Genomic DNA, 25,460 nt, shown 5'->3' with positions numbered 1-25,460 from the left:
CAGGGATTAAATATCTGCTGGGAAAATCATAACTTTTTTGTGTGTGTGTAATTTTTCTTTTAATGTGTGGGGTGATCTTACCCTTATTAGTCATAAGTGTTTAAGAGGGAGCCTTTTGGGGGAGGGGGAGGTTTACAAATACTTTTTTAAAATGAACCTACAAATAATCACTTTAGGGAAGTGACAAAGCCACTTTTATGGCGATTGTCTAAATGGCAAAACTGTTGAGCTGATGTCTTCTGCTGAGAACTATAAGAACTGTTCTGAACAGCCACAGGCATCATGATCATGCACTTCCTTCCATAGCATTGGATAGTGCAGAGAGGGATGTCTCACAGATAATTTCAGGAACAACAGGAAACCTAACAATGATCTAAGTCCTTTATTAGATGGTGTGGTGATTTGGGTGAGTTGTCTGTACAATTTATTAATTCTGTGTGAAATTATGAATTCCCTGTATGTCTGTCAGACTGCAAAGTCCATTTGGAATGTAGGGGCTAGTGGTCTTCTCTGTTGTCTCTTAGTCTCCATGTTGGACTGAAATTCCAAGGCTTAGTGACACAGTGCTGACCATAGAGCATTGATAACTTAGGGTGGTCCTCTATTCAAAGACAAAGACAGGAGACTATATTGCTGGCTCCCACCCAAAAGAGCTGGTTTGTCAGGGGAGAGGTTGCCTGGCTATGAAGCCACATGATAGGAGTATGGGATCACCAGTTGAGGCTGATCTGGGGGTCATATGATGGAGGCACTGGAACATTATATAAAGGGCAGAAGCTGATCTATTCAGGGTATTCACCATCTTCAGCTACTCAAGAAGAGAGAAACTGCTGCAGGAGCCTGGTGATGCAAGGGAGAACCCTGCCTACCTGAACTCAGATGGTCCCCCAGGGAAAGCATGAGTTAGAAGGAGGAGCATTGCATTCAGCAGGTTTGATGTTTTTATATGATCTTTACTCTCTCTGTTTAATCTGATAGTGAAGAGCAATGGTGGTTTAGGTCTTGTGCAAAGTGCCTGTGTGCTATGCGTTGCACCTATCATATGACCCACTGAAGAGGATGTTGTTCATCCTTCAAGTTCGAAGAGGACCATGACATCACTGATTGGTTTGGTTTCTGTGAACACGTGAGGCTGATCAGGCCAATTTGAGCTTTGAATTGTCTGTGGCACACTGAACAAGAGATGCCACTATGGCTTACTTCATTACTGGCAGACATGCTACTGTTGCGAGATTTATGCTGCTGGTGCTTCTGCTCTGCCTCAGCAATTCTCCTCTGTTCATAGACTGTAGCTCAAATATGGATGAGGCTTCACAAGATAGAACAATCTTGAGTGAGATCTTCCCAAAAAACTCTCAGTCAACATTGAAATGCCCCAAGGATAACTTGAGGGTGACTTAAAACATTTCTTCTGGCCTCCCTAAGAGCACCTTTCCCTCCTTTAGCTTGGCATAAAAGATCTTCTTTGGCAGTCACCCATCTGACATTCTGGTGACATGGCATGTCCATCTTATCTGTATTTTCATCAGAGTAGGGATGCTTGGAATGCCTGCCTGTCTGAGAACCTCAGTATCTGGAACCTTGTCTTGCCATCTTATCCTCATTAGTTTCCTCAGACAGCACATGTGAAAGTGATTCAGCTTCATCGCATGATGTCTGTACACCATCCAGATTTCATAGGCATACATCAGAGTTGACAACACAATGGCTTTGTAGACCTTCAGTTTTGTTGATTAATGCCTCTACGTTCCCACACATTTGCACGTAGTCTGCCAAAGACCATATTCGCTTTGGCAGTCTGACATTGGTTTAATCAATAACGTGAACTGCACATGAGAGTGTACTGCCGAGGCAGGTGAACTTGTCCACTGCATACAGGGTTTGGCCATTCACTGTGACAGTAGGCTCTACATGAGGCTTTCCTGGTGCAGGCTGATATATCACTTCTGTTTTCTTGATGTCAATTGTGAGACTAAAGTTGTCACAAGCTGAAGAGAAATAGTCCATACTTCACTGTGTGTCAGACTCAGATTTGGCATTCAGGGAACAGTCATCAGCAAACAGAAGACTGCAAACAGTCACTGCCTGTATCTTTGTCTTCACCTGCAGTCTCTTCACATTGAAAAGCAGTCCAGTATCTGATGCCAATCCTGGTGTCTCAGTCACAAAGGGCATCTGTAAGCATGACAGAGAACATCATACTGAAGAGGGTTGGGACCAATATACAGCCCAGCTTGACTCCCATTGGTGTCCCATTGGTGACTGGGAATGGTTCAGATAACTCATCTTCCACAACACGAGCGATCATGCCATCATGGAATTGCAGAACCATTGTGATGAATTTCTCCAGGCAACTGAATTCTGCCATCATCTTCCAAAGGCCTTCCTGACTGTATCAAATGCTTTTGTCAGGTCAATGAAATTCATATACAGGTTGCAGTCCTCTCCTTGGACCATTACCTTGTTGCGATGGAGAGTTTTGTGTGTCCCAATGACCCTCAGAACTATGCCAGCTGGAGACTCGTGCTCCTATTAGGGCCACCCTTCGCAAACTGAAGAGGTAAACTATAAGGCTCACACTTTTGGGTGGAGTTCTGGAAGAGGGGGAGTTCAAGGTATGGGGAGAATCTGAGGGATCAACACTAGTTTTAGGGGCTGGGCAGGGGATTGTATAGTTGTGGCTCTCAGGAGGGGGTGCCAGATAGATCTGAACCCCAAGAGTTTGCCCAGAGGCTCTAAGACAGTAGTAATGCCTGGACTCCACTCAGACTCTGTGGTCTTAAAACACCCAGGGATTCAGCAGTTAGATCCCCTCACAGCAGTCTGGCAAGTGGCACACTAAACTGGAACTGTGATAGCTGGCAATCGTAAAATTATCAATAATGATGCAGAAAAAAGCAGAAATGTTCAACGAAAATTTATGTTCTGTATTTAAAAGAAGCTGGATGATGTATTCATATCACTACATGATGATCAAATACTTCCTATTCCAACAGTAACTAAGGAAGATAACCAGAATCTACTAAAATTTAAAAAAAAAAAGTGACCTGGGTGATTTGCATGCAACAGTTTTAAAAGTTGTGCAAGGAGCTTTTTGGTGCATGTATGTTTATCTTTAATAAATCTTGGAAAAGTGAGAAAGGTCCAAAGAACTAAAATAAAGCCAATATTGTGGCAATACTTAAAAAGGGTAAACAGAATAACATGGATAATTATAGGCCAGTTAGCTTGACATCAGTTCCAGACAAAACAACATAATGGCTCATATGAGACTTAAAGAATAAATGGTTAATGATCTAATCAATGCCAATCAATGCGTCTCCCGGGAAAACAGGTTTTGTTGGATTAATTCACAATCATTTTTTGTCAAGACTAAGTTTGGTAGATAAAGGTAACTGTTGATGTAATACTTTTAGAATTCTGTCAAGCACTTGACTTAGTACTGCCTGACATTCTGATTAAAAGTTTAGCACTATGCAAAAATCCATAGGGCACACATCAAATAGATTAAAAACTGGCTAACTGATTGATCCAAAAGACAATTGTTAATGGAGAATCATCAAAAAGTGTGGGTTTTTTTTTGCTTAGAGTCTATGCGGATCAGTTCTTGGTTCAATACCATTTCAATATTTTTATAAATTTTCTGTAAAAAAAAGAAATCATTGCTTATAAAGATTGTAGATGTCACCAAGATTTGTGGAAAGGTAAATAGGGATAAGGCAAGGTCACTAAACAGAGAGCCATCAGGATCACTTGGAAAGCTGGGCACAATTAAACATTTATTTCAATACATCCAAGGACAATTGGAGTTAGGCGGCTAAGTGCTTTTGAAAATCCCACTAGACACCTATCTGTATCTTTAGGTGCCTAAATGCCTTTAAAAATGTGGCTGGTAAGCCATATTTACAGGATGAGGACAGCCTGTAGCCTGGAAAAGCAAGGACTCTGATAAAGTTACAACAGGTAATGAATCGAAAATGAGCTCCCACTATGATGCTGTGGCAAAAGGGGCTAGCACCAATTACTTGCAGTATCCAAATCAAACAGACCAGCATACTGTTTTCATCCCAGGGCAATTCTTCTTTTTTTGTGTACAATTCACCAGAACCAAGCATCCTGTTATTTGCACAGTTCACATCACATTAACCTTATCTCTCTGATCTGGTCTTGCAGTGATTTTTTGTTCTCATGTCTGGTACACCGTTAATTCACTTTCCACCCAGTACAAATAGATTTCCAATCAAAGACAGTTAAGCTCCAAACATGAGACATAAACATTATTGGTGCTGTAACTTTCCACACATATGATGATTCTGATGGACTTCTCTAATTTGAACTGCAGTGTTGCAGTCTTCCAGCTGGACAGTCTACAAAAATAAACAGACAAAACTGAAAAACAAAGGACAAAGCCCATAATTCAAAGCTTTTAGAACTTCTGATCTACTACGTTTTAGAACTTTGTATTATTCATGTTGGATCAGATCTTCAGCTGGTGTAAAAGGGCATACTGATTTACATAGGCTGAGAATCGGGTCTATTTTACATGGGAGAAAGACTTAAGTCTTCTGATTCCCAGTTCCCTAGTTAACTCACTTCACCACATTGCCTCCCAGGCAAGTCACTTTAAATTCTTTGAGCATTAGTGTTAAAATTTCTAAAATGGTTTAATGATATTTAAGATAAGCAAAATCCAAAAATAGACACATGGAGAAGTTATATGCAGCCATATATCATTAGCTAAATATTATTAGCCATTTTACAGATGACAAAACAAGGAAGAAAGGATAAATAACTCATCTGGACTACTGGATTAGATGTGAATTTTGAAGCTGGGGCCCCAGTACTGATGCTAATTTGTTGTGTAATTTTGGCAAGTCAAAAAACATCTGACAGACTCTATTTCCCCATCTGTAAAATAGGGGTGATATTTAGTAATTCCATATTTACAGGATGAGAGCAGCCTGTACCTGGAAAAGCAGTGCTATACGACAACATTAAACCCACCCATGCTGCATTTATACCTGCAGCGGTCTCCCTTAAACACTTGCCAATTTATTCAGATGATTAAATAATACTACCTCATTATATGATTAAAATTCTCATTAGACACTAGAACATGATTTAACTTTGCACAAGAGCCCAAACATATTTATTTACAATAGATAACGCTAATTCCATCTCCAGTCACAGGATTTTAATTGCACCTGTAGACTCCAGAAAACCCTCATAACAGAGGGCAGCATTTAATAGTATTCAGACTAGTGTCTAAGACAGGGGTGGCCAACCTGAGCCTAAGAAGGAGCCAGAATTTACCAATGTACATTGCCAAAGAGCCACAGTAATATGTCAGCAGCCCCCCATCAACCCCACGGCCCCACTCCCAGCTCAGGCAGCCCCACCAATCAGCGCCTCCCGCTCTTTCCCCACACCTCCCGATGACTTCTTTTGTGGCATGCAGGAGGCTCTGAGGAGGAGGAGCGAGGGCAAAGCAAGCTCAGGGGAGGGGGCGGAAAGGGATGGAGTGGGGGCAGGGCCTGTGGCAGAGCCAGGGGTTGAGCAGTGAGCACCCCCTGGCACACTGGGAAGTTCGGGGCTGGAGCTCCAGCCCCGGAGTCGGTGACTATACAAGAAGTTGCTTATTAACTTTTGAAGAGCTGCATGTGGCTCCGGAGCCACAGGTTGGCCACCCCTGGTGAAAAAGCAGGTCCCACTTACCACTGAGAAGGCTCCATACTAATTCAAGTTTATTTAAATGTTTACCAGTTGTTCCACATAAAATAAAGCATGTGCTGAACTTTAAAGCACAAGAATAGTCCCACTGAGTCCAAATACCTGAGTTCAATAGCGCTACTCATGTATTTAAAGTTTATGGGTGAAATTCTGGTCCTACTGAAGTCAATGGGGATTTTTAGGTATTTAGGTATTGTCCAGCCGTGCTAGAGGAGGGACAGAAACAATGGGCATGGTTTAATTAAGCCACAACTTTATACCCAAATGTCAGAGAGTACTCAGCAGAGAAAATTGTACAGTGCAGGTAATTCCATAACCATTTATATTACCCAGAGCACTGCTGTCAGCCCTCCCACTTCCTACACTGGTCCCCAGCCCATTAGCTGCTGGGATCTCGGCACCCACCCCCTCAAATGAGGGCTAATCAGGGCTAAAGAAGGGGGGGTTAACTCCCTGCCATACCAATCGTAGGAGCCCTGAACCCCCCATTTTCACTCCTATAAAGAATACCTCCTTTAAATACTTTCCAGATCCATTTTATCTAATCACTGTATCTATTACCTACAGAGTACCTACACTGGATATCTGCCCCAAGCTTACATAATCAACTGCGACATCATAGCCTAACCCCCGTTTTGTTTTTTGCTCCACCAAGCCCCCAAACTCCTGTGGGAAAGGTCAAAACCTCACGTTGCCTTGATCAATCTGGCAGTGAGGGAAAAATTCCTTCCCAGTTCCCAACCCCAGCCGGACCCTACCTCCGCCCTGCCAGAAAGGAGCAACTAGCTTAATGCCCACAGCGGATCATGACGAAACCTACTCAGACTGGTCCAGGTGAAAACAAAACCAGGTTATGTACTACACTGACTTGGGTACCAATAGTCCCCACCCCTCTTCTGGTCACCTGACCATCCCCACACTGACCTGGCATGGTGCTGCATGTGCCTCAGCTCTGTACCAGGTAACTTTCTGGTTCTCTAATCCTTAAAGGTGGAACACACCTTCTCCAACAACCCACCACTTAATGTGGGATGAAGTCATTTGCAAGTTAAAGGCATAAAACTCCAAATAAAAATAAAGAGCAGATTATTTTAAGGGTTAATTCTGTAATTTTACATAAACTTTCTTTCATTTCTTTCTTTGGTACTCCACCACTTCAAAAAAGCATCTTTTTATTCTGGACACACTTCACCCCCTCATTGAAAGAGCACCATATAGCACTGCTACATGCTAAACATTACCTTCTCTGACAGAGCTTCTTCTAATGTTGCTAGAGCTGTGTCCGTGTTACTGGAATCCGTCTGCAACGATTTCACTCTGTCTTTTAAATTGGTTAGCTGTTTATCTTTGTCCCTAAGTTGCTCCTGTAGATTTTCAATCTAAAAATAAAAATAGATCACAATATTAATCAATATTTTCTTATCATTCAAGCAGAGAGTTGGGCCATAATAATCTGCATTACTAAAACAGCTACATGTACATGCACTGTGATGTATCCCTCAGGATACTGCAGATCTTCTATACCGCACATGATGAACAACAGAGAAACTTCTTCTCTTGCTCAATTCTTTCAATATTCATGGTTACATATTAGAAAGTTTTGGGGCAGAAGGGGTGGATTTGGAGGGTGTTGCGGAAGAAGAAGGGAAGCCTCAAAACCTATGGATAAGCGTCTTAAACTTCTGAATGTTTATTTGAACCAAACTCTTGGAGGTGCACCCAGCATTCGTTAGCCTTTTGAAGGTGCAACCAGCAGTACTGAATATGTAAACTACAGCTGGTCGGGGTAGCTCTAATTTATATGTCTAGATTTTTTTTAATGATACACATTTTGACACGATTCTCTCATTTTTCTGAGTGCTCCATTGTATAACCTGAGCATGGCCCAAAAGGCATAATTCACAGACAACTAGTGGGGCTTGGTCCATCTTAAATTTTTTGTGGAATGCACAATCTGGGCAGCCAGTCTCCACCAGCACTTTTGCTCTTAGCCACAGTTTTGCTAGCATGAATGTATGAACATTAAAAGTTGGACCAACTTTCACTTCTCAAAGGCAAATACATAGTAACACGGCAGGAATGGTCAACTATGATATAAAATAGGGAAAATCTGTTGAGGTATCAGTTTATAATATATGTCAGAATATCCCTATTTCCACACAGTTAGAACCAAACATATCCTCCTTGTGCACTGAAAGCTCCTACTGACTTCAGTGTGAATCATGCTCACAAAGATTTCAGGACTGCAGCTGAAAAAATGTGCCAAATCTGTTGAGCAAAGTCTGTACCATAAAATATTTTTGTGGGTAACTGATTTAAAGTAACTGCATGTAAAGCAGGCTCTTAATAGGAAGAACTTGTGATATGGATCAAGTTAAACAAGTATGAAACAGCATATTTGGCAAATAAACCATGTACTGGCAGCAAACCAGGCACTTTTATCCATTATCTATAGCCTGAGAACAAACAAGCTAAACTGCAGATTATAACTCTTGTACATGATTGGTAGCCTGGATCTTCTCCTGGGGACTACATTAGTTACCATTGACTATATGCTTTTATTTCTCTTACTTCATATCATGTGCCTCTTATCTAAAAAAACCCAGCATATGCAAAATATTCCTTTTTTACAAACTTAAAATGTCAAGGAGGAAAAATAATACGACTTAAAAATACATACATTTAAAATATTTCTTTTGCATTACATACTTTTAAGGAACTTTTTTTATTATTATTATTATTAAAGAATCATGTACAAATTGTATCTCAACAAAAACCCCAAAGAAGATGCCAGAACCCACGCAGGATATGATCAAACAATTACAACCCATACTTGATGAGGATCACATCATGGAAGATATCGTTCCTGAACCCTCTCCCCCTTCTGGCCTTCAAACAACCCCCCACAATCTGGGCAAGATCATCAGCAGAAGCAAGCTCCTCACAGGATTAGGACACACCAACTCAAAGCGGCACCAGACCCTACCAGAACAACAGGTACAAAACATACAGATATACCTCCCCTGCTACAATGATCAATACCCCCCCAACACACCTTTCAAGATGCATGGGTCCAACACATGCCTATCACAACATGGTGTGTACCTCATCCAGTGCATCAAATGCCCCTACAACTGCCATGTGGGTGAAACCAGACAATCATTACACTCTCAGATGAACTCACACAGAAAAATGATAAAAGACAAAAAACACACTATCACTCACAGGTGAACACTTTTCACAAAGTGATCACTCCGTATCTGAACGCTCAGTCCTCGTCCTCAAAGGAAACGTGCACAACACCTTCAAAAGACAAGCCTAGGAACTTAAATTCATAACTCCGCTGGACACTAAAAACCATGGACTTATCAGAGACACTGGTTTTATATTACCTCACCCACCTTCTCTCTCATATTATGTGACCAACAGTGGCTCATAGCCTGGCTGCAACAACACTGCAAACAACATAAAATTTCTTAAGAGTAAGAAGGCAAACATGAGCAAAGCTTAAAAATATACAAGAGGGAAAACAGACCAAATCAGAGCTGATAATATGGCTATAACTACAACGTATATAAAGTGTGACAGGGTCAGGACAGATGGCTACAAAAGAGTGGTCGAAAGTAGATACATTAGTTCCAGGTTAAGCAGGTCCCTTTTCCCTGGGTAAAATAACAGGGACTATTCCAGAACACTCAGGAACTTTCTAGAACTAATTAAGGCAGGCAGGCTAATTAGGACACCTATAGCCATTTGGGAAGCTGCTCGAATTAATTAAGGCTAATCAGGATACCTGGTTTTAAAAGGCTCTGACTCCAGTTAGTGAGGTGTGCGTAAGGAGCTGGGAGCGAGAGGACATGCTGCTGGAGGACTGAGGAGTACAAGTGTTAACGGACATCAGGAGAAACGTCCTGTGGTGAAGAAAAAGAAGGTGTTGGGGGGAGGCCATGGAGAAGTAGCCCAGGGAATTGTAGCTGTTGCACAGCTGTTTCTGGAGGCCCTCTACACAGCTGCAGCCCATAGGGCCATGGGCTGGAACCCAGGGTAGAGAGCAGGCCCGGGTTCCCCCCAAACCTCCCAACTCCTGATCCAACACAGGAGGTTCCACCAGAGGGGAAGGTCTCTAGGCTGTTCCCCAACCCACATGGTGGATCAGCAGAAACTGTGGGGATTGTTCTTACTCTTTTTTTCCCCCATGCTAGCCACTGATGAGGTTATCTGAGTGAACGGCAGATTTGAGCCACGAAAGTGGCCAAACTGAGGGCTACTGTGAATCTCTGAGGCAAGCAAAATCCGCCAATAAGCGCAGGACCCACCAAGGTAGAGAAGGAACTTTATCACAAAAGCCATATTTATGTAAGCTTACAACTTTCAATATTCTCAAATCAAAAGAAAACAGTCTAGAAAATCAGTGCCACTTCCATCACTTCAGCTTTCCCCTATACTCCTTATGTTGTTCCTCCCTCATTATGGTACTTCATTTTGATTTATCTTATTGAATGCTTTAGGGGTGTTAGAATCGGGAATCCAGGGTTCTATTCCCAGCTCTGCAAATGACCATCTCTAAGACCTTAGCAAATTGCTTAAGCTGTCTACTATGTAAATGGGCATAAAAAGAGTATAACCTTATCTTTCTGAAGTTTTCCAAGTGATATGACATCTTCAAAAAAGCATGCCTTTGGATAAGTGTGATATAAATGCCACCCCGAATGGTCAGAAAATGTCATCACAGAGTAAGACAACTTTCATTAATCATTCTTGAAGCTGATTTTCTTCTATTAGATGGAGTTTAGTTAAATATTTTCAAAATGTTGATTTATTACCTAAGGGTGCTCAATTCCAATGGACAATGTACAGTAAGAACCTATTCCATATGAATACCTATATACACACACGAATGCAGAACTATCATAGCAGTTTTAGTTTTCTGGCTGTTGTCCACTTCATATCTTCAGAGGTGGATTAGAATAAAGAGAATGATATACCCACATGTATCAAAAATAGATCAATGGAGCTACCATACGCAATGTTCCCGTTTGTGCAACTGATCCTGCAACAACAGAGCCTTTGGTCAGGTTGCTCTACTATCATGTTATTTCTGTTGACAGTAGTCCCTCAAGTACAGATCCACAGGTGAAAATAAACACAATTTATGGCAAAAATCACTTAAATTAAGAACGTTACACCTGGCCATTATTCATCTAAGCAGCAGCCCTCGGATAGTATCAGATATTATATTCACTAAAGCTTAATGAAGGAACTGTCAAGGATGTTATCCTCTTCCTCTCCCGGATGAAGCACAGAACTATTTGGCTGGTGGAGGGTTAAACATACAGTAGTGTTAAAGGCTCAACAACAATGTTTTTATACTCAGAGATACTGTCGCTTGGACTTACAAGATATATGAAGACAGACTCACTGGTTGAATCACTTTGATTTTCCTCTACTTAAAAATAAACAGTTTAGCTACTATGCTCACTTTCACACAAACGTGTCTCCAAGAATTTTATCATATATATTTTTAGGCAGTTTTATAAAACCTTTATTCTTCCTTAATATACTATAGATGTGAATGGCCAAGCAACTGCCACAGACTTCCTGTCATTGACTTACTACTGTGCATATATAAAACCTGAAGTTGGAAGATTATTTCATAGCTGTTGAAAATCTTTACAACTAAAGCCTTATATGGTAGAAGCCAACCACATAATGCTGAATAAATAGACATCTTTAGCATTGTGGTTGGTTTATATGAGTCTTCTAAGAGTCCCATTTGAATATTGATGCAGGATAAAAATAGACCACTCTTTTCAATAGTGTTTTGTTCCTGCCTTTTATGGCTGATGTAGGTTATATAAAATCCCATAATATATTAATGCATAGTAATAGTAAAGGAAGATAAATAATGGGAAAACTGCATTGGGAGGTTGTCAATTTATAATAGAACAAATCAGTCATAGAAAGCTGTCATGACATTTTATAAAACAAATTCTGAGATGCTTAAACAAACATTGGTTTGAAGCAATAATGTATTGATTAAATTATCTATATTCTGTCATTTTTAATAGGAAGCAGTTTTTTAAACTTCCCGTATGACATTTACATAGGTCCTGGCAACCTGGCAAAAAAAAAAAACAACAACGCTGAATATGATGGAAACTGCAACCTTAACGGTTCAGTGGGGCCTTTATTGAGGAAATGCTTTTCTCAAATCACTGCACATCAACCTCATGGGTGATCAACATGTTCCACATTAATCACAAAGGTTCAGTGTACAGATTAATCCAGCTGCTCCAATGTTATCTCTCATTAGTTTAACATTAATCTGGAAAAACTGTATAAATAATGTGTTCAAAATCCAATTGCAGTGTAAGCCATTAAATGGATCAGTGCTCCAGTCTCTATATGAAAAATATTACCTCTGCAGAGCTTGACATGTGACCTCATACAGGCAAAAACTCCCATTCATTTCACTAAGTCTTCCTACTTAAGGTCTTCAGATTAAAGCTCCAATTCAGGAAAGCATCCCCCGTCAGGACAGCAGTTAAGAACATGTTTAAAATTAAGCAAGCACCTAATCACTGTTTTGAATCAGGGCCTGAATCTTTACTTTGATAGACTCCAGCAGAGCACACATTACACCAGATGCTGCATGTGCTGAAATCAATAGAAAATTTGCCATTGACTTCATATAATAATGCAATACTTTGCACATGCAAAGCAACTTTCATCCAAAAGAGCTCAAAGACTTCAGCTGAACCAGAATCAGACCCACTACTACTGTTATAGCTGAACTAGATTATTTAAAGGATACTAGAGTATTTATTACAAACCTAAAGCCAAATTCTCTGCTCATTTAACCCCACTGAATTCAGCAGAGTTATGCCAGCAGAAATTTGGCCCCTAATAAGCAAGAATGTATAACCACTGCAAAACGGGGATGCACATTGGCATGAAAAAACATCTGAGATAAACTGTTTATCTTAAAATGTGTGAGGTTAATTGAAGATATTTTTGACAACTTATAATTAGCAGTTAGGGCTTGCGTGTAATACACACACACACACACACACACACACAGAGAAAGAGCGCGCGAGTCTGTGCACACATGCTAGTGGTAATTTCTTTATCAAAATGTGTTGCAATCTGAAGAGTGGCTAGGTCGATATGTCAGATTGTACTATAAAAAGTTTAAATTAGGATACAGTATTGGCATAGTACTGTGATGTGAGTATGACATTATTACTATGGGTAAGAAATCCCTACTTGCTCTGTGACACAGTAAAATACTAGCTTTAAAAAAAAGACACACCAAGTATACTCCATACATTTTCATCATTGCTATCAGCGATATTGGTGACACTATTTTAATTTTGACATTTAAATATATAAATATGCATCATAGCAGCTGGACAAATTCTGTCCATGTCTGGAATTTGGCTCTGTATGAAGAGTTAAAGCTCAAGAGACACTACATGCTCCATCTCTCTGAGTATTACTGGATATCTGTCTTCTTCAAGGAAACAGAAAGGGAATGGGGGTGGACAAGACGCTGGAAAGATATTATGTAGATTTCTATTTCATACATAGTAATATTTTTGTTCATGCATATATTTTTGTTCAGACATAGATATAGGAGATAAAAGTTCCTAACTCATTAACACCTATTTTACAGCATTTGTAACAGTCACATCCAAAATTACACTAACTGGTACTTCGAGATTTGCACACCATGTTTCTTTACTTTCATCCAAGTATTAATGATTCTAACAACTACTTCATGACCCCCTGTGGAATATTTAAGCCACTGCATGTTTCAGCTTCATCAAAATATATTTTCAAATAGAGGGGGGAAATACCAGGAGAGTGTTTCCAAAAACATGTAATCAATATTCAAAGTTGGGATCTGCTCTTCTATTATTATCAGCTTGACCTACCCATGTAGGCACCCCAAATTAAAGTACTTATTTCCTATGTGCAGTGCTTATCTGAATTCCAAAGTATTTTATACGATTTCCTTCCCCTTCAAACTAATTTTAAAATATGATCCAAGCCTTAACCAAGAAAACATGTTCTAAAATATTACAGCATTTAACAAAATTCTTCCCTCAGAGGTAAAGAGAACAGGCAGCAAATTAAAAACATCCACATTGAATTACAATGGTTTTAATGACAGGTTTCAGAGTAGCAGCCATGTTAGTCTGTATCCGCAGAAAGAAAAGGAGTACTTGTGGCACCTTAGAGACTAACAAATTTATTTGAGCATAAGCTTTCATGAGCTACAGCTCACTTCATCGGATGCATTCCTGTTTTAATGTAGATCATTCAATTCATGGCCCACAGATAAAGCAATACACAAATAGCCTCTTTCGTCTCCTACTTACACTGGTACTGGTATAAATCTGGAGTAGCTCCAAGAAGTTATTTAAATTATACTGGTGTAAAATGAAAGGAAAAAGTCTTTTTTTTTTTAAAAAGAGAGGTTGGACAGGAGCTTAATAATGATCTTCTAGCACAGAAAAGATCTCATGGTTAGCTAAACTTGGACCGATCTCTCAATAGGGGTAGGGAGCACAATGGGATTTTGTATTCTTAAACACTAAAATCTTGTAAAACATCAAATTAACTGGCTCTTCGTGGGCTTTTTAAACCGAGAATGATATAGTTTATGACAGGTTACTGGTCTCTCTCTAACATACATGTGGGTATGTACATGCATATATATACACACACAGATACATATACACACATATACATACACACACCCCTACTATCTGAGAAGATAGATTAGACAGAAGCAGCCAGTTTAGCCCATTAGAGATGTTAATTTTATTTCTCACATGCATGCCTCTGGCAAGGTGGGACATGCATTACCATCAGGTTGTCAACATGTAATCCCCATCTACCTTTGCTGCCCTGACATTGCGCCACTATCTTTAAAAAAATAAATTCATCTAATCTTTCAGTATTTTAATAAATGTGTATATTCTCATCATTTAAATTTGACACTACTGATACATTTTTTTTAAAAAGCATTACACTTTCTGATAATAGTCTGGTCTATTAGGCATCCTGTCCATAAACTGCAAGTGCTAATCCTGTCACTTTTGGGGGACTGTCTCAGGAACACTCCTTGAATACTCAACGGATTAAATTAAATCTCACCTGCTGACATTATTTGTAATTCTACAGAAAGCTACATTCTCAAAAAAAAATTTCATTATCCAAGTTAAAGCTAAGATACTGTACTCTGTAATTTGCAAGAAAATAATATAATCAAAGACAATTTACAAAATAGTGTCTTTAACGATCTATAATAAGGTGTAACAGAATTTTTCAGAGAAATTTTCCTATGGCCTTTTAATGAAACCTTAAACATTTGCTAATACAATTAATTTAGCTCAACATACTTTCTACTCTGCTTTGGATTTATATGGGTTTTAATTGACTTAAACAACAAATATTTTGTAATACTGGCTCTTTGAGTCCTAAAACTAATTTTGTTTGACTCCTCTTAGTTTCTCTAGACCTAAATCATTTTCTGAAATTCGTATCACATTACAGAAGGAATCAACATATTCCAGTAAAGTGATTCAAAAAAGATAAGATTAGTTTCATTTACATCGAAAAGGAAAACCCAGGAAAAACAGAATTTGTGATTATAAATTTTTTTCATTCTTTATTTAGTAAAAAAACTTATGTATTTAAAGAAACCAAATTCCAAACAATATTTTGAAAATTATTATAACATTCTAATGAAAAAGTTAACAGAATTTGAGAAAGATTTAATAGAAAAAACATTTATGCAATGGAAAAGACAGAATTTCAAGCTCCCCTTTTCCCTCCCCAGATATGTTTTTTTCTTCAGAAACTGTTTTCGTGGTTGGATTTTAAGACTAAGAATTTTGAACCCTAGCATCCATTCTCACATGTTAGTCCCCTCCCAGAGACACACAAACATAATGAATGATACAAAGATGAACTACTCAACTGAAAAAAGACAATATTAAGGGTAGCTCAAATGCAAATAACCATACCTGGTTATTTAAACACAATTTACTTTATATTGGTTAGTGTGACTCATGGTAAATGTTCTGACTCACACTGCAAATGGTCCATTTCAGACACATCTCAACATACTTCAGAATCTGGTATCACTAAAGAAATAACTCTGGTAAGGACCTAATACAATAGAAAAATAAAAAAATAGAGAGTTGTACAAAGGACTGTGCACTTTACTAAATTTTTAAGCCGCTATGATAATACATTCTTAGTTAAAATCAGTTAGAACAAAACCAATTTTTTTAAAGATGCAGATTAAACTTTTTTGCCTACTGTAACATACTCGGGAAAAAAAATACGGCTACATGATAGGCAGATAGCACAGGGAATAGTTTTTGGAAAGAAGCATTGATTTGTATCCAGAAACATTTCACAGAGTGAAGTGTGGTCATCAAGTGTCAAGGCAGATGAAAAGTAATTTTTAATATTACTTTAACAGACTTTACGGTAACTACGTAAGGTCCTGATCCAGTAAGAATATACACAATCTGCCTCCACAGCCCTACATCAGCTTCCATGGCATGGAAGCTGCACTCTTATTTTATTTAATCAGGGTTTTGAGTAACAAAATGCTTTCACTGTGCACTTCTTTTGCTTCGATAGTTTGACATTTCAGAACACTGTAATGATCAAGCCAGAGAATAGTCCTTGTAAGTGCTTGCAGATTTAGCACACGAACAGTGAACTTTTGTTCTTCTTTGAGGGGAAAAAATTTATACAACCTATACTTATATAAATTCAGAAAAATCAAAATATATGGTTATAAGACATTTAGATATAAAAATTACAATAAATATGAATTAGAAAAATATGTTAAAATACACAGCATTTTTTGGAAAAATGCAAGATTTTGTTTATGAAGTAGAGTTAAAGGAGGAGGATTTGCTGCTTCCAATTACATATATGATGGTAATTTATTTGTTATTACTATTCTCTTGTCTTTATCAGGGTAGTGAGGAAATGGTCTATAAATCTTTTCGAAGTATGTTAGATTTTCTTCATTTTTGTATGTCGTTTCAATACTTATCACAGTTCTGAATCATTCATCTACAGAGGAAAGATTCTAGTCTTTCAAATGCCTGCAAATTATCCACTTTGCTACCAGAAGAGAGTTTTTCCCATTTCTACATATTTCTATCCCCTAGCAAAAATAGCACAGGGGACAATGAGATATTTTCACCTTATATTTCCTCTAATATTTTGCATTGCAAGCTCTCTCCCCAAAATATCAGGGTATTAGGACATTCCCAAATCACATGAAAGTATCATTTCTAAAATGCCAACATACATGTGAATTACTAAAACCAAATCAGTTCAGTTTATTGGTGTTCACTGTAACATATTAAAATACTTTGGCCTTGATCATCCCATCAAACCCATGTCGGCAAGAGTTATCCACATAAAGGAGTGGCCACTCTGCACTGTTTCACTATCTCCAACTTCCTTTGGTACTACAGTTCCTTCAGGTTGAGTCCTACAGCAATAGTTAGCAAGGAGCCCAGAACTAGTTAATGCTGCTTCAAGCACCACCCCCCAACCTCATGACAAGAGCTGCAGAGGAACAAACTATAGAATCATAGAATATCAGGGTTGGAAGGGACCTCAGGAGGTCATCTAGTCCAACCCCTGCTCAAAGCAGGACCAATCCCCAATTAAATCATCCCCGCTAGGGCTTTGTCAAGCCTGACCTTAAAAACTTCTAAGGAAGGAGATTCCACCACTTCCCTAGATAACGCATTCCAGTGTTTCACCACCCTCCTAGTGAAAAAGTGTTTCCTAATATCCAACAGGTTTCAGAGTAACAGTCGTGTTAGTCTGTATTCGCAAAAAGAAAAGGAGTACCTGTGGCACCTTAGAGACTAACCAATTTATGTGAGCATAAGCTTTCGTGAGCTACAGCTCACTTCTTCGGATGCATACTGTGGAAAATACAGAAAACCTGGATTTGTGCTGGAAATGGCCCACCTTGATTATTATACACATTGTAAGGAGAGTGATCACTTTACATAAGCTATTAGCAGCAGGAGAGTGGGGTGGGGGGAGAGAAAACCTTTTGTAGTGATAAACACCCATTTTTTCATGATTTGTGTGTATAAAAACAAACATCTTCTGTATTTTCCACAGTATGCATCCGATGAAGTGAGCTGTAGCTCACGAAAGCTTATGCTCAAATAAATTGGTTAGTCTCTAAGGTGCCACAAGTAGTCCTTTTCTTTTTGCTAATATCCAACCTAAACCTCCCCCACTGCAACTTGAGACCATTACTCCTCCTTCTGTCATCTGCTACCACTGAGAACAGTCTAGATCCATCCTCTTTGGAACCTCCTTTCAGGTAGTTGAAACCAGCTATCAAATCCCCCCTCATTCTTCTCTTCTGCAGACTAAACAATCCCAGTTCCCTCAGCCTCTCCTCATAACTCATGTGTTCCAGTCCCCTAATCATTTTTGTTGCCCTCCGCTGGACTCTTTCCAATTTTTCCACATCCTTCTTGTAGTGTGGGGCCCAAAACTGGACACAGTACTCCAGATGAGGCCTCACCAATGTCGAATAGAGGGGGACAATCACGTCCCTCGATCTGCTGCAGTGCCCCTACTCATACATTCCAAAATGTCATTGGCCTTCTTGGCAACAAGGGCACACTGTTGACTCATATCCAGCTTCTCGTCCACTGTAACCCCTAGGTCCTTTTCCAGAACTGCTGCCTAGCCATTCGGTCCCTAGTCTGAAGTGGTGCATGGGATTCTTCCGTCCTAAGTGCAGGACTCTGCACTTGTCCTTGTTGAACCTCATCAGATTCCTTTTGGCCCAATCCTCTAATTTGTCTAGGTCCCTCTGTATCCTATCCCTATCCTCCAGCATATCTACCACTCCTCCCAGTTCAGTGTCCTCTGCAAACTTGCTGAGGGTGCAATCCACACCATCCTCCAGATCATTAATGAAGATATTGAACAAAACCGGCCCGAAGACCAACCCTTGGGGCACTCCACTTGATACCGGCTGCCAACTAGACATGGAGCCATTGATCACTACCCGTTGAGCCCGATGATCTAGCCAGCTTTCTATCCACCTTATTGTCCATTCATCCAGCCCATACTTCTTTAACTTACTTGCAAGAATACTGTGGGAGACTGTGTCAAAAGCTTTGCTAAAGTCAAGAAACAACAAGTCCACTGCTTTCCCCTCATCCACAGGGCCAGTTATCTCGTCATAGAAGGCAATTAGATGAATCACTTGCCCTTGGTGAATCCATGCTGACTGTTCCTGATCACTTTCCTCTCCTCTAAGTGCTTCAGAATTGATTCCTTGAGGACCTGCTCCATGATTTTTCCAGGAACTGAGGTGAGGCTGACAGGATCCTCCTTCTTCCCTTTTTTTAAAGATGGGCACTACATTAGCCTTTTTCCAGTCGTCTGGGACCTCCCCTGATAGCCATGAGTTTTCAAAAATAATGTGTTTGTGCAGTGTTTAAGCACTACAACATTTTAGAGTTGGAACAGCAGCATTTGTGACATGACATATGTTTTCACTTCATTAAAAAGTATCATAATCTGGCTTTCCATCTTTGCTTACTCTTGTCTACAACAGTACCTTAAAACAATTTAGAATAAAGCTGGATTCAAATTTTTAATGTGAACTGTGTTAACCATAAGAACGGCCATACTGGATCAAACCAAAGGTCCATTTATCCCAATATCCTGTCTTCCGACAGCGGCCAATGCCAGGTGCTTCAGAGGGAATGAACAGAACAAGTAATCATCAAGTGATCCATCCTCTGTTGCCCATTCCACCGTTAGACAAACAGAGGCTAGGGACTCCATCCCTGCCAGTCCTTGCTAATAGCCATGGGTGGACCTATCCTCCATGAATTTATCTAGTTCTTTTTTGAACCCTGTTATATAAAATGTATGCCATACAGTGATGCTACCAAGTTACTTATTTAGGACATAGCCTTCCCTTGATAAATGTGTGCAACTCATATTAACATTAACAAGAGTTAGAATGCACACAGAGCTCAAGAGGAGACTATACCCCCCCACGCACATGCATGTGTGCATTTACCCTTGTATGATGTACTTACATTTTGAGTTAAGTTGCACACTTTTATAAATGCACTGAGTGTACAGTATAATATACTTTTAAAAAATCAAATTCTTATTATTCTCAGTTATTTTAAGCCAAATTTTTAAGAGGAACTCTTCAAGCCGGGACACAATTAAGAAACACCATACTCAGTCTTCTCTGTTGGGCTTAAATATATATTTATTTAACTCTGCACCAACACATTCACAACTGTGAAGTGTGAACTGATCAAGTGCAATCTAAAATAAAACCTAAAAAGAATTTTTAAAAAGTCATCCTGACATAGAGGTATGCTTGATTGCTATGTTTGTTGTTCACAAAATATTCTCCTTCCCCACATCACTGTATGTTACATAGGGAAACAACTCTACAGCAGCAGAAGAGAATAATTCAGACTCTACCAATAAACTGCCAACCATATATGGCAAATGCATGAATAACTATCGACAATCCATGGAGAAGAAAAACAACAGTAGTGGCAAAAGTAGGACCAGGGCAACAGATCATCCCATAAATGAACTGCAGGTCTGCCTAAAAGCTCCACCAATTCAGCTGATACCAAATCCACTATAAGTATATACACAAAAACCTGATCCAAGGCTTAATGAAGTCAGTGGGGCATCTAGCAAGAGGGGTGGGGGAGAGAGAAATAGCACCAGAGAGCTCCTTTGCTTGTAGACTTATGGTTCCATTTTGAGTTATTGCCAAGGGGATGGGTCTGAACTCATCAGCCACCTCTAGGTAAGTGACTTGCATATTTTTTCTTCTGAACTTAAAGATTTATGGTAAGATTTTTCGAAGTTGCTACAAGGATCTGGACACCTATTTGCTCTGGTGGCATAATAAATCCTAGCCTTCTGAAGCAGATATTGGTTGTTCCCGAATATACACAAACCTTATGTTTTAAATTCCAAAAACAGCAACACGATATTTCTGAAAGAGTATTTAATTTAGAAGTATGTCGTAAACAGAACTTCTTGCCACCAGATTAAGATTGTCAGCACTTCTGTTATACACATCTATTTTCATTGGGAAACACTGGCAGGGTACTGTCTGAGAGGTGTCCTGGATTTTGGAACTGCTTCCCACTATGTTTGCCAGAGCCCAGATTTACAAAACCCATTTGAATGTTAAGGTTGTTGAAGAATGTATGAGCTAAGGTAGATATATTTAAGGGTAGACCTCTGTTTATGTTTATACTGTGATATTTAAGTTATGGGATAGGAGCCCGGAGCACTGGATGGACACCTGTACTTATATTTCTAAAAACACCCTGAATAAATAGAGAAATAAAATAAATGGGACAACTTGGCTGTAAAAATCAGTTCCAGGCTGAATCTTGTCATATACTATTGTTTTCTACAATTAGAAAAAATTCTAAGTGACTGGGCGTGTCAGAAAATAAAGTTTGGACAGAGATATCAAACACATTTTAGTAATCTGGCAACTCAAAATTAGTTTTGTTTTCTGAATTTAAATTCACCATCACAGTCCCAAACGCTGCTTTGATATTTTAGAGAAAAAATATAAGAAGACCAACATAGAGAAACTTATATTTTAGGAGAAGTACGATGCTGGCATTTAGCAAGTTTATAAGTGTACTATTAGCTCAATAAAACCACTATAATATTTAACGTAAAAAAATAGTCTCAGAGAACTAGATAATACAGGAATGCACACCACCTTCAGATTTGTGGGATGATGGGAGGGAAGATATAAAGATAAACTTTGGGGAAATTTCTCTCACACTCACTCCATTGGTGTAACAAGATAAAGAGAAATAGGACTTCTTTCTTGTCACTAGTCTGGGATTTCCAATGCCTGGAGTCCATTTTCTATGGGAACATTACAAAGAGACTTTCAGCTCCTGAATCACACTCAGCTATCACAAAAGCCTATCAAGGTTCATTGGCCGAAACTGCAGAACTCAAACTTTCTGCTAAATAGACCTAACAGTTATCTCTATTAAACTTGATTTTGCCATGGATAACTTAACCATTTGTTTAAGTTTGTCTGCTCTGTAGTAGGAAACAGCTAACTTAGGAATTCAGAAATATTTTGATGCCCATGTTATATTTGGCTAGAAAAAGACAGCTGTGAAATTCTGTAGTAACATGGATTTACTGTATCTTTAACTTTCTTATTTCACAGTCCACTCAATTTTAACCAACCACCCCAGAACAGCTCTAAAGCTACTACCAAAGAACAGAAAGGATATGCTCAATGGAAGGAACTTGGTAAAACAAATAAAACCAGTGATTTTGACTTGAATAATCTGGAAAGGCCAGAGATTGGGTAAATAATATTTCATAGAAGAAATTAAAACAATCATTAATACTAATCTGTTCAATAAATAAGTTTTAGTAAACTAGACTTAGGAAGAATAGTCTAGTGGTTAAATACACAAGATGAGGAATCAAGAGATCTGGGTTTATTCAAACATTAGCAACAGACTTCATGTGTGATTAAGCACAGGACGCTCTTTGTGCCTCATTTTACCAATCTGTAAAATAGGAATAACATCCATCAATACTAGTAAAAAGCTTAAACTACTCAAAAGAAAAACTCTACAGAAATGTAAAGTATTATTCTATTATAAAAACAGAAATACAGTTTGGTTGTAAATTAACTGGGGGAATATTCCCCTTGGTTACAAAATACGTACAGAAAAGAATTAACAGCTCTACAAATAGTCACTAAAAGATAAAAACATATACAACTATGCTGGGAACATGAACTTGTACACATACGATACAAGGGGTCTTTAACATACAAAAAATGTACAGAAAGTTTTTTCTGATTACTTTGTAATAAAAATACCTCCAATTTGCTAATAACTCCTGTATACTTAGACACTGCGACAGTATCATGCCTAAAAAGTATGATTTGGTCACGGCGGTCATGGATTCCGTGACTTTAACCCTTGGCTTCAGCTTCAGCCCCCCATGGCAGGGCTCGGGATTCGGCTTCAGCCCTGCCTTGACCATATCATGATTTTGTACATTTTTACCATGACTGCTCCATGAATTTTGCCTCATTTTACCATAACGAAACCATATCCATAATCATGCCCTATCAATGAATGAGTTAAAGGAGTAATGAGAAATGATCAGTACTAGCAGAACTGATCAAAAATGGGGGGGAAAGACATTTTTACTATTTTTCCCCTACAAAAAAATCCATTCTCTCTCTCTCTTTGATTATATATATGTCTGTTTTCCATGAATAAACTCTGCTGGAAAATTTCTAACTAGCTCTAAATACTATGGGAGGATTCCATCTTTCCCCCATAGTATATAGGATGCAAATTTACCTGTTCAGGATACTGAGGCAGCCACATGGCCTTCAGAGGGAAGGGACTGGCTGCTGAGTTCCCACAGAGCAACTAGGAAAAAAAGGAGGAGAAAGCCAAAATGAGCCTTGGGGAGGGAGCTGCCCTCGAGCGTGCTGACAACTTCTGCAGAACTATAAAAGCTGGTCAGCGGGCAGACTAAGCCAAGAGAACAGAAGGCTGTCAAAGGAAAAGGAGCTCCTAGACTGAGGGCCTGGCTTCTACTGCCAGACTCCAGTTGAGAGCAAACTGGACCCTAATGCTAAAATTAACCTCTAACAGGAAGCTGGCCAAAATAAGCCTGGGCTGATACTATCCACTTGTGTATCTGGAAATACTCATTTTGTGTCCCTTCTAAACTCTGAACAAAACAACTTTGCTCTTGAACTCTTTTAAGCAAGACTCATACGCCACACATCCAAAATGTATTGGGTTCTTTCTAAATACAAAGGAAGACACGCTCAAGGATCTTACAATTTAATTAATATTATGCTACACCAAGATGTGGACAATCCTCCTTACTTGTTAATCCTCCTTACTAGTAATTTTCTGTAGGTGCATTGGCCCAGCTGTTCAAAAGACTTCAGCATAATGGGTGTGAACTCTTGAAAATGTGTCCCTAAGTGTCACAGTGGAAGCTGAGCTCTTTTAAAAGTTTGGCTCTGGTTGTGTATGCTGAGCAGTTGAAACTCTGACCCCTTATTGGCTAGAATACAAAGAACTCTGGCTTTGTTCTAACTCCTTGTATGGTCTGTTTCTCCAGATGATACTCTCAGGCGCTTCCAGACATTTTGTGGCTCTACTGCACAGGGCCATTTTTGTACTGATAGTTGGTAAGGCTGCACCCAAGTAGGAGGCAGTGGCATAAGCAAAGAATTTTCAAGCAGATTTTGCAGTAAGTTGCTATGCTATTTGGCATGAAAGACACAGAAAAGCATCTGGCCTTAAATATGCACTAATATAAACAAGTTGAAAACTGGCTGCTGTACAGTATTTGTATAGATTAATACACATCACTTAAAGTGGACAAGCAAATCCCTTTCTGTGAATATCATCTTGTCCACCTTACTCGATGCTAATTTTAGGTGGACAAACTTGGGGGCCTCTGTCTAAAGTGAGAAATTACAAAGGCTCTTCAGAAGAAATTAGAATCACAGTGGATAGTTTTGTTCCAGAAGAGAGAGGCAGCAGAGAAGAGGTATATATAAATATCAGGTGATAGAACTTATCTAGTTCTTTTTTAAACTCTATTACAGTCTTGGCCTTCACAACATCCTCTGGCAAGGAGTTCCACAGGTTGACTGCGCATTGTGTGAAAAAATACTCCCGTTTGTTTTAAACTTGCTGCCTATTAATTTCATTTGGTGACCCCTAGTTCTTGTGTCATAAGTAGTAAATAACCCTTCTTTATTTACTTTCTCTACAGCAGTCATGATTATCCCCCCTTAGTAGTCTCTTCTGCAAGCTGAAGAGTCCCAGTCTTATTAATTGCTCCTCATATGGAAGCCATTCCATACCTCTAATCATTTTTGTTGCCATTTTCTGAACCTTTTCCAATTCCAGTACATCTTTTTTGAGATAGGGCGATCACATCTGCACATAGTATTCAAGGAAGTCAACTTACGTGTGCATGTGGCGTGAGTATTTATAAACTGTCTCATTTGCATATAAATTAGGATAACAACTTGAAAAACTAAAGAGCAATCTGCTTTGGAAACAGGTTATGTATTTTGGATCCTCAAGTGTCACAAGGAAGGAAACTAAGAAGCACATTATTGGAAACTAGGGTTGCCAACTTTCTAGTCACACAAAACCGAACACCCTTGCCCTGTTCCTGCCCCACCCCTCCTAAGAGGCCCTGCCCCTGCTCCACCCCTTCTCCAAGGCCCTGCCCCCAGTCACTCCATCCCCCCTCCCTCTGTCGCTCGCTCTCTCCCACCCTTACTTATTTGCTCATTCTCACCGGGCTGGCTCAGGGGTTCGGGGTGTGGAAGGGGGTGAGAGCTCCAGCTGGGGGTGTTGGCTCAGGCTGTGGGAGAGGGCTCCAGGCTGGGGCTGGAGCCGAGGGTTTTGGAGTATCAGAGGGGACTCTGGGCTGTGGCAGGGAGTTGGGGTGTGGGAAGGGGTACAGGCTCTGGGCTGGGGGTGCGGGTTCCGGGGTGGGGCCAGAAATGAGGGGTTCAGGGTGTGGGAGGGGGCTCTGGGCTGGGGGCTATGGGTTCCAGGGTGGGACCAAAAATTAGGAGTTCAGGAGGG

The 25,460-nt window shown here is 39.6% G+C and overlaps 1 protein-coding gene across 1 annotated transcript in view; it reads right to left on the bottom strand.

Annotated features, from left to right (window-relative positions):
* Positions 1-25,460, bottom strand: part of ERC2 (ELKS/RAB6-interacting/CAST family member 2) — a 658,083-nt gene that overhangs the window by 258,249 nt on the left and 374,374 nt on the right. Inside the window, exon 14 of the mRNA XM_077822546.1 lies at positions 6,972-7,109. Within this exon, the coding sequence (XP_077678672.1) occupies positions 6,972-7,109 (138 nt within the window). The remainder of the gene's footprint in view (positions 1-6,971; positions 7,110-25,460) is intronic.

This window comes from Eretmochelys imbricata, chromosome 7 (genome assembly GCF_965152235.1).
Source record: "Eretmochelys imbricata isolate rEreImb1 chromosome 7, rEreImb1.hap1, whole genome shotgun sequence".
NCBI classification, from domain to species: domain Eukaryota; kingdom Metazoa; phylum Chordata; order Testudines; family Cheloniidae; genus Eretmochelys; species Eretmochelys imbricata.
Note: the sequence above shows the minus strand (reverse complement) of the source record. Positions and strands in the feature narration are given on the sequence as shown.